Source organism: Pterocles gutturalis, unplaced genomic scaffold (genome assembly GCF_000699245.1).
Source record: "Pterocles gutturalis isolate BGI_N339 unplaced genomic scaffold, ASM69924v1 scaffold19012, whole genome shotgun sequence".
In the NCBI taxonomy this organism is placed as follows: Eukaryota; Metazoa; Chordata; class Aves; order Pterocliformes; family Pteroclidae; genus Pterocles; species Pterocles gutturalis.
This window is the reverse complement of record NW_010110619.1, coordinates 1,418-15,524: the sequence shown is the minus strand read 5'-3', so window position 1 is coordinate 15,524 and position 14,107 is coordinate 1,418. Positions and strand designations below refer to the sequence as shown.

The following is a 14,107-nucleotide window of genomic DNA, read 5'->3' as shown; positions in this document are numbered from 1 at the left end:
ACAGTGACTATCAATAAACTATTTGACATATCTATATGATATTTAATTTATACTAGTATTTAAGGCCATGGAAAAACAACTACACTTTATTAAAAACTACAATTACTACCTGTATTTATTCATAATTCATTTGCCTAAAGGATACCACTTTAGTGGCCCAAATTATACCAACAAATTGTGTTTTTTACTGGTTCTTGTGCTTTAGCACTTCATCTCTTACCCTTCAGCCAAGCACATGTGTATCTTGCAGCAGATAAGTATTTGTATGTATTTCGATCATGTCTGTACCAAGGTCTACTGTGTAGGAAGGAGCTGTTGAGAAGGCCAACGCAACTACACTAGTGACTAACTGCAAAGGAACCTGCCATCATCTCCTTGCAGGAGCACAGTGACATGGGCCCAGCTGGGCGGTACTGCTACTGCTCTTCATCATAACATCATCGTAGTTTCAGGCAGCTAGTAAATATTGGGAGCTATGCATTAGGAAGCAGGCCTGTATAACAGAGGGCACAGTGTACATTGGGCACAGTGTACACAGGGCACATTTGCATTGGCATTACACATTCTTGAGTGTCATCTCCTGCCACTCTATGCCTGTGTGCTATTGACAACCAGCTGATTATAAAGCCCTTTGGTACCTGTGTGAGGGGACTAAAGGGCAAGTGGAGCTTGTGTGTGTCTAGGCATGAGCAACAAGCCTTGATGGACTGCTGGGTGCAGGGCTGCACTGGCCTCTCCTCTGCAGCTGTCCCACAGGTAAGATCTTCCAGCTCTGGAGGTTGGTGACAAGACCCCTGAGCAGAGCTAAAGGTGTTTGCTTACATCTCTGAGAGCCAGCCCAGCACTATGAGTCTTGATAGAAGTAGCTGACAGAGTTGTTTGGGGTGTGCTGCTGTATCTTTCTCTGCGTGGTCCACAGCAGCTGCATTTTCTGGTTTTCCAAGCACTCCATTTCTCTGGATAAATATAACCATGATACAGTATTGGGATGGCACCTGAGTAACTGCTCTGCAGATACAGCCCCTGCTCCAACTAGACTGCTCTGAGCAGGAACAGCCTGTCTGTGGCCAGAGTCCTTCCATCAGGAAGGGAATGGGGAGGACAAAAGAAAAGCTGCCTATTAGCAAAAGTAAGTGTTGTGAACTGATTGTAATGCCAACTTGTCAGCTCATCTGTGTAAGGAGTGAGGAACACTTTCATTTATAACTACTACTTCCTATCACTCTACTCCTGGCTAGTGAGAATCCTTCTGCAGACAGATGGAAGGACTTCTGAAACTGCATTATCCAAATCTGGGCATCTCCAAGTCAAGAATAAAAGATTAACTTTCTTCTGGGGTCCCATTAGCAGGAGCAAGGGGATTGGTCAAATACTTTCCATCCTCATCACACAGGAAAAGCTTAATTCAAAAGGGAGCCTTGTGGCCCAAACTAGGTTGAGTAGTGCAGCCCATCATCGTATAAGTGTATATGCTCTGTATCTGTTCCAAATATTAACAATATAAAAAGCTGCAAAAGCCTGATGAAGTTACAGTTTAAATGTTTAGCACTTTGACAGCTCTTAGTTAAGGTGCCACACAATCTTATTAAATAAGGCTTGAAGTACACTTTTCAACTGTGATAAATTCACTAAAGCCTGACTAAGGGACATGTAGGCCTTCACTGTATCAACTAAATGGCTGGTTCCTGATTTACAATTCTACTTCTATCAAAATATCAATATTGTATAGGACACTTGTTTATCCCACCACTCTGGAAAAGGCGAACTCTGTTTCAAGTTTTGAGAGCCCTCTCTGGAGATTCTTCAGGCATTTGCACAAAACTCTATAGCCCAACACACTCAGCTGCTCAGAAAGGGTCTTATTTGACTGCCATTACTTTACCAATAGGTTAATTTCTGAAGTACTGGTAACATTAAACTAACTTAATCTATTCAGTTGTCCCACCATTCTTGGTTTTAGTAATGTTTTTATAGTTGCAGAAAGAATAAGAAATGGTTCAGACAGGAAGCTGGTCTTTGTCCCTTTCCCTGACACACTGGAGTTGCAGGCTGAATTAACAGGGCACTCCAAGAAAGCGCATGAGAGCCCGTGTCTTGTTACATGTCTGCACAGCACTTAGAAGAATACTGCAGAAATGCGAGGTGTCATTGTGCATTTACAGGTGTGTCTATCCCGACACAGACACCAAGATTCTTTGTCAGCAAAGCACAGAAAGCACAGGCCCTCATGTGGCACAAGCTTAGAAATGTGATGCCCACCTGGAACTCCCAGCTTAAAATAGCCAACAGTGCCAGTGGCCCAAACACTGCTGCAAGAGCCACAGACACTGCGCACAAAGAATCCCTGACTGTTGGCCAGAAGGAGTGAGGAATGGAAGGAAGGACAGCCAGACCCACTTTCTAGTGCTTTGTGATGCCTCTGTAGGTCACCTCACTGGCAGCGAATAACAAAGCACAGAGCAACCTGAACACAGGAGAAATCTTTGCCATTGCGGTCTTTGTTCTTCATTATTTGTTTCTAGTCCCATTAGCTTAGTAAATTTGCTTAAAGAGTCGCAGTTACAGAAAACACTAGTCTCAGGCCAGCTGCTGTGGGAAAGTTCAAAGAACCATTAAAGAAAATATCAGGAGATGCATAAAGCAGAATACTCCTCTGACTGTTAAAACCAAGTGATTAATTTTCTTAAGTCAAGGTAATCTTAGCAGGCTCTTAAGTAAGGATGCCTGTTTCATAGTTGCTTCTGTAATTTGTATCATGTTCGTTCCCAAGGGCCACCTCAAACTACTCACCTTGTTTTCCCAACTAGATAAGATTCTTTCCATTTCAATTATCCCACAACTAATTGGAACTCTAGAAGCAACATCATGTTTACATCTTCTAAGCCGTATTGCTATCAGATCATACATACACAGCCCTCACTACCCATACTATAGCCTTATGCTGCTTGTATACTAAGTATTATGAGATCCTATCAGCACAAAATTGCCTAAAGATTGTGCACTGAAAGGGAATATGTAACAGTAGGTGCTAAATTAAGAATAAAAAGGGAAAGTACCTGACTTTGCCTATTTAGAGCATCCATTTTATATAGCAAACATACATTTAACAGATGCATTACGTGTGTGCTTAGGTAAATGAAGCTGACAAGAATACAAACTTGCAATGACTTAGTCTGCAATCACATTTTCATGATTTCCACAACTGCTAACAGTGATTCAGGCTTGTGACTCTTGACCTGAGAGAATTACACTAATTTACCTTTGCAATACAGGAGCATGAACAACATTCTTCAGGTGATATGCTGAGATAATTTCACTATTGACAACTTCATTTGTTGCTCTGTGTAGAGGTACAGAACCCAGTTTTGTTACACCATATTTCTGCATTTCCAATATCAAAGGTATAATCTCTATCATTCATGATTTATGTGATCACTTTCAAAAAGTAAAAATCACAAAAACCACACAGTAACGCAAAAATATATTCTACAGATTCTAACTGAAATAAACTTTTATTTTTTTTCTCATCTGGCTTAATCAGAAGCTGTTTTGCTCAGGAAGCTCAATAAGCTATGCTGGCCTTTTTCACAGTGCCTGGGTACAGCTGTGCAGTTGTAGGTGGTGTGAAACTGTCACACCATTATCTATCAGTTTAACACACAATATATAGGTATAAAAAAATTTAGGATCACTATGTACAATGGAGGCTTGAAGCACCATCTAGCTGCAGATGGACAGAACTAAGAGACCACCAAGTAGCTGAATAAAAGTAATTGATTATACTTTAAAACTTCATTATGACCCAGAGGATCGGGTCATTTCTAACCATACTGCAGTGTGGTTGCAATATTTCTAGGTATAAAATCAGCAATTAATATTTCTGAGTTGCTAAAGTCATTCTTGAATGTACTGATTTGGATGTACTGGTTACTTACCAGGAGCACGTCAAAAATGCAGCAGCATCCCGCTTGGTTAAAATTAGTTAGTAAAACTGCCTTTGCGGAGGGTTCTTGAACAGCTCATATCCATCCCCACATTGCTAACCATTTGGAAACTTTATCTAATTAAGTTTCTTTTCAGTTGTCCTCATTAACGAGTGGACACAGTATGGAACCAAGGCAACTACAGTCAGAGGCATAGCTGCACTTTTACAAAAAGAGAGAATGTAAAACAAATACTCAGTATGAGTAGGTATTTTAACAAAATTATACACCTGCAGTGTAGCTAAAGAAGCAGCTATACACAATAAGCGGAAACTTATCTTACAGCTATTTTTACCTTTGCAGCTCATGATGAACATTTCAGAATTAATTCCGAGACCTAAGCCAAAGAGTGCACCTAAGTTCCTCACCAGTCCAGCAAATGGAGTAGTGTCAATGTTTATCCACTCTGGGTTGGCACACCACTTTTTGGCCTTTGGAACAGACCATAGCAAGTCAATATCAAGAAGCTTGAGGACTAAATAAAAGCCAAGGGCAAAGATGAAAAGAAACAGGTTTGTCTTGATGTACATTCTCAAGCTTGCTGTCTGAATAGCAGGGGTATGCTGGAATGCTTCTGCCACAAGAATGCCTGCGGATTAGAAACTCAGTGTTACAGGGAACAACACACTCGTATTTTGAAGAAGCACTTTCTGTAGTGCCCCTGTAGAATTTGTCTTTTGAAAACAGAAGAATTTATGTATTTTTTATACATATGTATATACATGCACACGCACCACACACACAAAATTTACCGCTTCCGTAGTATATTACAAAACCTTTTCTCCCACTCAAAACTGCTAATTTGGAAAAAAAGAAATTAAATACCAAGCACTATATGTTTTTGATATGAAGCACACCTTATGAGGTCTGACTGCATCTCCCAGATGACAATCTATCAAATATTAAATGTAAACTAGAACATTCCTTTTCGAAAAGAGTCCATCACTCAAAGACTGGCCCCAGCAATGCGGAATCCAATACGAGTTCCCATACAAGCTTTGAGTGTTGAAGGAAAAGACACACACCACACTTATCTTCTTTCTTACTCATTTTATCCTGGCTGTGAACAGGGAGAGCTGGGCTGCAAGCCATTAGCCAGTGCTGCCCAGGCTGCTCTGCATCCATGAAAGAGAACCGGAGCAGACAGCCCCCGCTCAGTGCTCTGGTCACCCTCCTCCAAGTCAGATAGATACTAGAGAGATTACTCATAGTTTGAACTCCCTAAATACCCATTTGAGACATATTTAAGTATCCACCCCAGGGAGTTTGGACTGCTAATTTGCCTTTTTCTCTGTTTTGCCCCATGCTTGTCCGCACTGCACACATGTCAGTTTGCACCTGGACACCGTCTGAAGTGACCCAAATTGCTTCCTCCTGAGAGGAAAGGTCAGGGCCACATAGGAGCAACTTCCTCTCTGATCCCTTTCACACAGGCAGCACAGATAAAGATCAGAGGCAGCCAGTACCAAACAGATAGCACTAGTCCGTGGCAGTCAGCATCAACTGGCACATGGACACGGGCTCACTGCCTGTGTGAATTACAAAGGCAGCAGATACATACTACCTCACACATTTTACCTCTAGACTATCATCAAATCCTTGATCTTCCAAAGAGTGGAGAGCACCACTAGAGCTGCAAGCTGAGAAGCACTACTAAAAACCTCTTGCCTTTTCTTATACTTCATTTTTTTCAGATTTTGCATATATGTTGAAAAGAAAAGAAAAATATAGCAACATTACCAGCAAATACTCCGAGAATAACTTGATGAGGGAAATGTGTTGCTATGAATACTCTTGAGATGCACACACTGATCTGGATAATCCAAAAAATACTCCAGAGGAATGACCATGTCAGTCTAAGAGGGAAAAGGAAGACGCTTTAGACAAGATATTTCACCTAGTAATTTACACCAGGCCCCTTTGTATCAGGCTCATATTTTACCAAGCAGAAGTTTACAAGTAGACAAGTTTAGAATCAGATGATTAAAAACTGTAAGTCAGTACTAAAACCACAGTTGCTCTTGCAGCCACATCTAGGGCTGCAGGACCAGACCCCAGTAGTTTCATGTCCAAGACACCACCGTGGTTTTAGTGATGAAAGTCATCAATGGCAAGTTAAATTAGCACTAGTAACTTGAACACGTTTCTCATCATGAAGTCATACTTAAATGCAAAAGTTCAATTATTTGGTGACAAAATTCACATAGTATGGGAACAACCTTGCCAGGCTTGGAAATAACAGCCATCAAAGCAATTATAAGACTTCCCCACAGAGCTGAGTAACATGTTACAACTGAACTTTGCCAACATTATCTGCATTTCCTTTAAAATGGGGTAAGAAGGACCACCATCAAAGCAGCAAATGTATGTACTAACCGAACGATCCAACACACAAAGACAATTAACAGAATCCAAAATTTCCAACACTGAAGATGTTACGATACGACCTTTAACAGGAGCTGATTCAGAGATACTCTATGCAATGACTGTAAGTTAATAAACACCAATCCCCTCAATGTTCTTTCTCTTCATCTGAAGCAGATCAAAATAAAGGTTTTGTGGTTTTGTTGTTTGGTTTTTCTTTTTACAAACTGGACAGAACAGTCTATGAATATTTGGTTAAAATAAGTCCATTAAAAACACAGCATGTATATAAAGAAATATCTGTATGAGTTAGAATAATGGAAAGACACTGACCTGTGAAGGGTAACTGCTGATTTATCTTTCCATCTAACTGTGTAGCTAAGTGCTGCTGTGACCATTACATACCAGACGCAGGAAGATCCCATGGCATGTCCAGATGGGCTTCCTAGTAAAAACAAAAAGGAAATATTAAAGTTTAAAAACTATGACTGTTAACATTTGTTGTATAGAAATTGTCTACTGGCAGTTACTCAGGCACCTAATAATTTACAAAGAAAACGGTTAAGAAGGGCTAAAAGAATGTCAACTACTCCTCAAAAGTTAATTTTCTCAATATGATTTTTTCAGAAGACTCATCTATACAGAGTCTGGAATATTTGTCTAAAATCAAGTAGGTAACAGCTTAACCATCTTATATTGGTGTGAGCTGGTATCTTGATGGGAAAGCATTTTTCCATTACTTAGATTTGGATTGTGATTTAAAAAATTGAGCATCTAGAGCTCTCTTAGGGCTGTAACATGTAATATAGAAGTTATACACGAGGATCGGATGAAACAGGTTTTGAATGGGATACCTCATAATTAAGAGATTTAGCTCCTCGTAACTTTCCTAAGTATCAGTATAACTTTAGACAACCCTTCCAAATTGCCTTTTATCTTCTTTTCCAGTTACCATGTGTTAGCAATTGTGATTATGATCTGTGTCTCATCAGTAATGTTACAGTCCAGGCAATTCACATTTTAGGTAGTTTTGTAATGAATTTAGAAATGTATCTGAAGTGTGATGGAAGAACTGTGTCTTTATGCTTTGATTTATTTTATAAATTTTAAGGTGTTGTATGATGCCAGCTAGCTTGGAAACAGAATAGCAGTGGAACTGGCACATGAAATGATGCTGTAACATACTGGACTAATTGCTGTACCCACAGTAGTCTATAACAGGGAACACACTCTCATATAGAGTTCAATAGTGATTTATTTTTAGTCCAGCTACAATAACATACACGTAATTTGTTTTCATTTGATGAATCAAAATTTAATTTTACTGGAAACAATATAAAGCCACAGAGAAGTTCCTGCAACTGTGAAAATCACCAAAAACCAAAGCATGCTGGCAAGATGCAAGGGAAATGATTCCTAAAATTACTCTGTCACTTCTTTTCCCCTGTTCACCAGGTTTACATTCAACAAATTGAAATAGGGAAGGAGAGAAATTTGGATAATTGGAATCTGTCTATACCAGACATTTACAACTTGGCTTTCTGTGGCGACAAAAAGGGACACAGGGTTATTTCACTGGCAGAAGAAATAATTTTGGCTGAAGAATGTGTTATGACCCAGCGCTATACAGTAGTTTGCAAACCAAAGTAATATTTCTGCAAAGCAGTAAAGAAGGAAGGGCTAGGGAGAACAAGCACAATGGTTTCTGGCTCCCTGCACTCATTTTTGATATTCTGCTTGGCAGTATCTTTAGTAGTCATGCTACCAACTCTTTTGTTAATTTCGTAACAGATCTACACTTCTAAACCTCAGAATAGAACACATGTCACTGATAAGGAAACCCTAATGTTGTATATCAGCATTGGGAAAGCTCCTCTTTGTTGTCTTCTAAGAAAATGTCATCTAGGAAAAGTGTTTCGTGGTTCATCTGCAAATTACCTACTAGGAACAACATAAACTCTACCTTAAGGTTTATGTTCTTAAATATTACAAATACCAGAGAAAAGACAGCTGCAAGGCTTTAGTTCAGTTCATTCCAGAAATACAAACCAAATTCAGGTCCTACATTGCTTGCCATGTGCTCATATGAACACTTCCCTCAGCTTTTCCTTTTGTTGAGCAGCAGAGTTCGGGGTTCAGGCTATCGTAGCAATATCTGAGTATGCCTTTCTCATGTCTGTGGCCGCTTCTCTCATCTTTTCATATACGCTGCATATTTAAAAAGTGTGAAGTACCATGTAAGCTCACACAATGACTGTGTGCACCTAACAACTGCCCTGACTGCACCTCCTCTTGTTAATGAGGAACAGGTGAGTGACAGATATTGTCAATGTACAAGGGCAAATCTGAAGGTGTCAGAAAATGTGGTCATTATAAGTGCAAATAAGGAATCAATATGACAGTGGTACCCACTGGACAGAAACAGGAATGACTTGTTACTTGAGGAAGAAAGTAACAGGAAGAAAGACCTTCTGGTTCACTGAATCAAAATGAAACACACTGACTGGTTCCTTAGCCAGGGCTTGGAATTACATGGTGCTGAATGGCCTCAGTTCTGAAGGCTTTTGACAAGATTTGAAGGACTTTAATACTTTGGTTAGGTCTCACATGAATCCACTTGAAGCAGACCACAGATCACATACAGACCAGGCATTATTAAACCCTGCCTGATACAAGGGCCTAAGCTTCTCATTCAAAACTACAGTGGGATATAATGCAGGATATGGTTAAGAAAATACATCTCGGCAAACCACCTAAAAACTTGCAGTGGCATTGACAAGGCGCAAAAGCACATTAATTTCTACAGTCAATTTCTTGTACTTAATTAAGCTAAATTCAATCAGGTGGCTCCAAGCAAGTTTACCTTATTTCACATATTTAGGGTTGTGCAAGCTCATTTAACTCCAGCAGTACTGCATTTGAGTTCCACAGGGAAGACAATGAGATACAAAAAAGTGAAAATACATTTAAAAGATACTTTTAAATTTTTTTTTTCCATATATTTGTAAACATACCCACATTCAGTGCCAGTGTCTGGTTCTGGGAAGAGGAGTTCCATTTTCTACTTGTGATACACTGCATGATCAGTTGTTGATATTACTGTTATTTACACTGAACCACCTACTAGCTTTGTGGTTTGAATAATTCTTGCAATAGTGCACAAACCCTCAAACTCAACAGCCCCTTGCTCTGTCTTGGAACACTCTTAAACAACGTGGAATTGATCTTCCCAAGCTGATATTATTGGCACTGCAACTGTCCCTAAAAGTGACCTCACAAAGGAGGTGAATCACTCTTTCTGAACCTGTGACAAAAGTTTTGTGAAAATTCCTTTCCAATACGTTGGTTCATTCTAGTAGTAGTTAGTTTTAAAGCAAATCCCCCTCCTTTGCAGTGCTTAAAGGCAATGAAGTAAACATTCTTGTCATACAGCAATCAAATACCTATTACATTTTATTTTTTCCTTTTTCTGGTCCTGTGTTGTGGTGCTATTTTAAACATGAGCTATGAGATTTGTATATCATATAAAATTTTCATAAGTCACATCCTCTCCCCCCAAGAGCCACTATCTCTATTAAATGTACCAATGTAATCTCCAACATTTCTTACCTGGTCCAGTTTCACATGTTATAGGAAACTGTTCAAGGCATGGGCTTGACTGATTGGGATAAATCATTGTTTCTTGCACCCACCAGTATGGGCGATGGCCAAATAAAATCCTGACAAAAAAATAAAGTGAAACAGAAATGCAATAAAAAGACTTTTATGTAAGAAGGCCTCAGCAAAGCACGATAAACAATCTTACAATGACTATGAAGAGCTAGATTGCCAAAATTATTCTAGAATAGTTCTATAGGTTGTTATAAAAATATCATTTCAAACATATCTTAAGTATCTTCATGTGAACTTCTGTTTTATAATTACAGGGGAAAGTCTGTCAGTACATTATTCACAGAAAGTTTTCTAAACTTGAGGCACATATAGTAACTATCATTAAAAATACCAAATTTTAAAACAAATCCAACTTCTTACCATTTAAATATGAGGTTGAACCAATCACCAATGACTGCCACCCATATCATTTTAGTACCAACCACCTGGTTGAGCTGAAACCAAAGAGGAAAATAAATTGAGAATATATTCCGGGGATCGCCAACATGCGACATAAAATTAAGGAAATCCTGGTAAGCCCTGTAGTCCCTCTGTAAATGCTGAATGATAAGCACGCCATTGCTATGAAGGAGATCCATCTTAATGGATTAAACTGTACGTGAAATATAACAAAGTTCCTTTAATCTTAAGTTTCTAGTGACGGTGAATGAGACCCATAGAGGGGAGCTATTAAAAAGTGAGAGAAGGTGATTGACGTTGCCTTTATATTGTATCAGCGTGGTGTACCCAGCCATTCCTGGAACACGTGGCTCCAAGTCTCTGGGAAAGCACATGAGTCTGTTAGCACTGGAAAGCTTTTCTGTTTGCAAATTTTAATTGGAGGAAACTAAGTGAAGCACATGCTGAGCAGCAGCAAATTGTGGGGAAAGTTTTGCGGAAACACAATGTGTGACTTAATGCTTTGTACGAACAGTTGGAACATGTTTGCTTGAATTATTTCACAGTTCATTTCTCTGCAGGATGGACATTAGTGTGTACTTCATTAAGTGTTGCCTGTATAAAGGATAGAAAGAATACACAAATAATTAGTCTTCGCAGAACTGTCATTAAAGCTGTAAATTTCACTGTGAAATAGAACGTGGCTTCCATGCCATGTCTAATACTTTGCACAACACATTTTCAGTCATGGAAAATACAACCAGCACCTATACATCAACAATGCTGTTGAGCTCTAGATTCATTTTTAATATCCTTAAAGCACTGAAAAACAATTGTTTCCTTCGTAAAAGAGGCCATGTTAATCCAGGCCACAATAAAGATGAAGCTCACTCAGTATTGCCACTCTCATGCAATGCTTACATGATGCAAGTCCTACACACCTCTGCCCGAAGGAGCTGAGGCCTGACCTGCTGCAGCTCCCCCTCTCGCTGCCCAGCTTTTTTTTTCGCAAACCAGAGCAAGGTTGGGAACAGATGATTATGGGTATTTCCCTGAAGTATTCCCAAGTGAAGCACTTGGGCTCTCCAGAGCAAACAGCCAAGAGGAAACCGATTCTGCCAGATAGCAGGATTTTAAGAGTATACAGCAAATAATGTATTAGTACATCAGATTTATCAATATTAGTACTAATAACTGTAGCATAGGAAATTATTATGTTCATTTGTGAGGTGGCTACGTGAAAAACTTTTTTTTACACAAGAGATTAAATGGGTACCAAAAGTCTGATGATACCACCACCTGATATCAAAAGAGTGGCACGATCACTGATCTTTATCAGGCTCTAATATTCAGATATATTCATATCTTCTATTAAAGATTATGTATCTGAAACAAATAAAAACAGAAAACAAAAGCAGTTGTATATATGCACTGTGCACTTCCCTACTGCTTTCTCCACAGCACTTAAACTAAACTATACCAGCTGTGGAGACAAAGGTATGAGCTGCTTAACTGTTTTTGCTTAACAGCTTAACAGGGCTTTATGTGTGTGGTCAGGGAAGTCACATGGAAAAATTAAGTAGATTCAACAAATAAGGCATGACAATTAAATGGACTTAACAGACCTCCCTGATACAATCTCACATTTACTTTAGCTACTAGTAATCTGGTTTTAGAAACATTTTAGCAGATTTAAATCCTGTATGTTTATTGCTACCAGTTGCATTGAGCCATGTCGAAACCCTTAAAGTCAAAAAGAGGTTTAAAATTCTATGCACTGTTTCTGAATAGCTACTATGATATTTTTCTGTACATTGACTGAATTATTCACTTCAACCGGTATAATCTGATTTCAAGGAAAACCCTTCCAAAACCAAAATTTCAGGATATTTCAACAATAAATATTTTCTAGCTTTTCAGCTGCAAATATTTGGGGAGGTTTGTTTCTTGCTAAGCTGTGGAGCTTATAGCTTTTCAGGGTGTCCAGCAAGGGAACTCTCATATAAATGGACTGATAGAATTAATTTTCCCTCTCTCCTTTCCTTCCCAAGAACTCACTTGTTTAGAAACACCTCTCTCAAATAACTTATCATACCTTATTACTAGAGAAACTGTCCTTTTGCTACTTTTTTTTTTTCCTGCAAAAGCATCTCTCCTTTAAAGATAAGTATGACTTATAATATCAACAACAGTAAAAATCACTCTAAGTGTTTGGGTTTAGTATCTAAAAATGTGGAGAATCTGAGATTTTCTTCTGTTTTTCGGTTTCGTTTATAAAGAATATTTAGCTTTAAACATGAGTGCAATTGTCAACTTGTTGACCAACAGCCATCTTCTAGTACTTAGTTAAAACAGCAACTGTAATGAGGTTAAGTCTAAATAACTATTGTTCTATTACAAAAGATATTTTGCAATAAGTAAGATTCCATCAAGAGACAATTAAATGTCCTTAGGAGAGTTTTACAAGTAAAAAAATAGATGACTTTCCAGTCCCTCTTTAAAGCCACCACTGTTAGTTACTCAAGAGTATCTGAAAAAATTGCCTCTCTGATGCAGGATGCGCAGAACCATTGCGATAACTTCTTGCACGTTTGTTTTATTTATCAATATAAACCCACCCACCCATGCTACCTGCTGGGACAGTGCTGCATCTGCTCAGGCTGAACTCTTCTTGAGACAGAACCACGCAGGCACGCTTAGGCTCTCCAGAAACTTTGCTAATATAATGTGTGAAGGTATGTCTTGGCAATGTTTCAGTAAAGTAACCTCTTTATTATAAATGCTAAAGGCCTCCTGATATTAATTTTCATTTTAAAGATTTTGCTGCTGATTCATATTCTGCTAATTACCTTTCTGCTTAGATAGAAAGATAAGTACCTTAGACATAATGAAAACTAACACCTAAGAACAAATATAAATAAGCTTTAATTTTCTCCTACATCCTTTCTGTTTCAGAAGCTCCTACATCCACATCTTAGACATATCAGAGGAGTCGTATTTATTAAATATATTTTTTAAAAAAATAAACCCACAATCTACAAAACAGAAAGCAACCAAACCTTTATATATTCTTGGTAATAATGCAGAGACAAGAATTATGTTGATGATCCAAGGAGGATAAAATGTTGACAGCTGCTTTACACCTACATATTAGAGCAAATATTATATAACAGATATCAGATGTTGCTAAGCAAATGCTTGCAAGGGAAGGAAAAGCCATCAAAGTAAACATTTTCTAAAACACTCTTAATGGAGGCCTATGTACCGGGCCTAACTTTCCGGTACATTATGCTGAGTTAATTGAACAACAACGTTAATTTCCACAGTGTTTTCACTGGCAAGGGACCAGGTACAAGGATTAACTGGCAATTTAGTAAATTCATAAGCAGACAGTGTATACAACAGCTGACAGATATTTTCTTAGGTATGAATATTTTCCAAATGGAATGCTGAGAAGATACATCTTAATTTTAGATTTACAAAGAAAACAATCTTTCATGCAGTTCTTTCTTTCTTTTTTTCCATATTCCTCAAGCATTCCTCACTGGACCCAGGCAGCTGAAGTTAAGGTCAGGCTTCTTTAGGGTTGGACTGGCCAGTAGAGGTTTAGCAAATGCTAACATGAACCAGTTGCTTTCTCTTGGTTCTGCCACCTTAATCTACTCTTTCCTAGTTACTACACTGTCATTATTCCTGGCTATAAGGTTAAC

The 14,107-nt window shown here is 38.6% G+C and overlaps 1 protein-coding gene across 1 annotated transcript; it reads right to left on the bottom strand.

Moving 5' to 3' along the window:
• Positions 1–4,060: 4,060 nt before the first annotated feature.
• Positions 4,061–10,597, bottom strand: G6PC2 (glucose-6-phosphatase, catalytic, 2). Its single transcript, XM_010073467.1, has 5 exons — positions 10,380–10,597; positions 9,957–10,066; positions 6,681–6,792; positions 5,724–5,839; positions 4,061–4,572 (listed from the first exon to the last, which is right to left on the bottom strand). Exons 1-5 carry the CDS (start codon positions 10,595–10,597, stop codon positions 4,061–4,063), a joined length of 1,068 nt encoding a protein of 355 aa, XP_010071769.1.
• Positions 10,598–14,107: the final 3,510 nt, after the last annotated feature.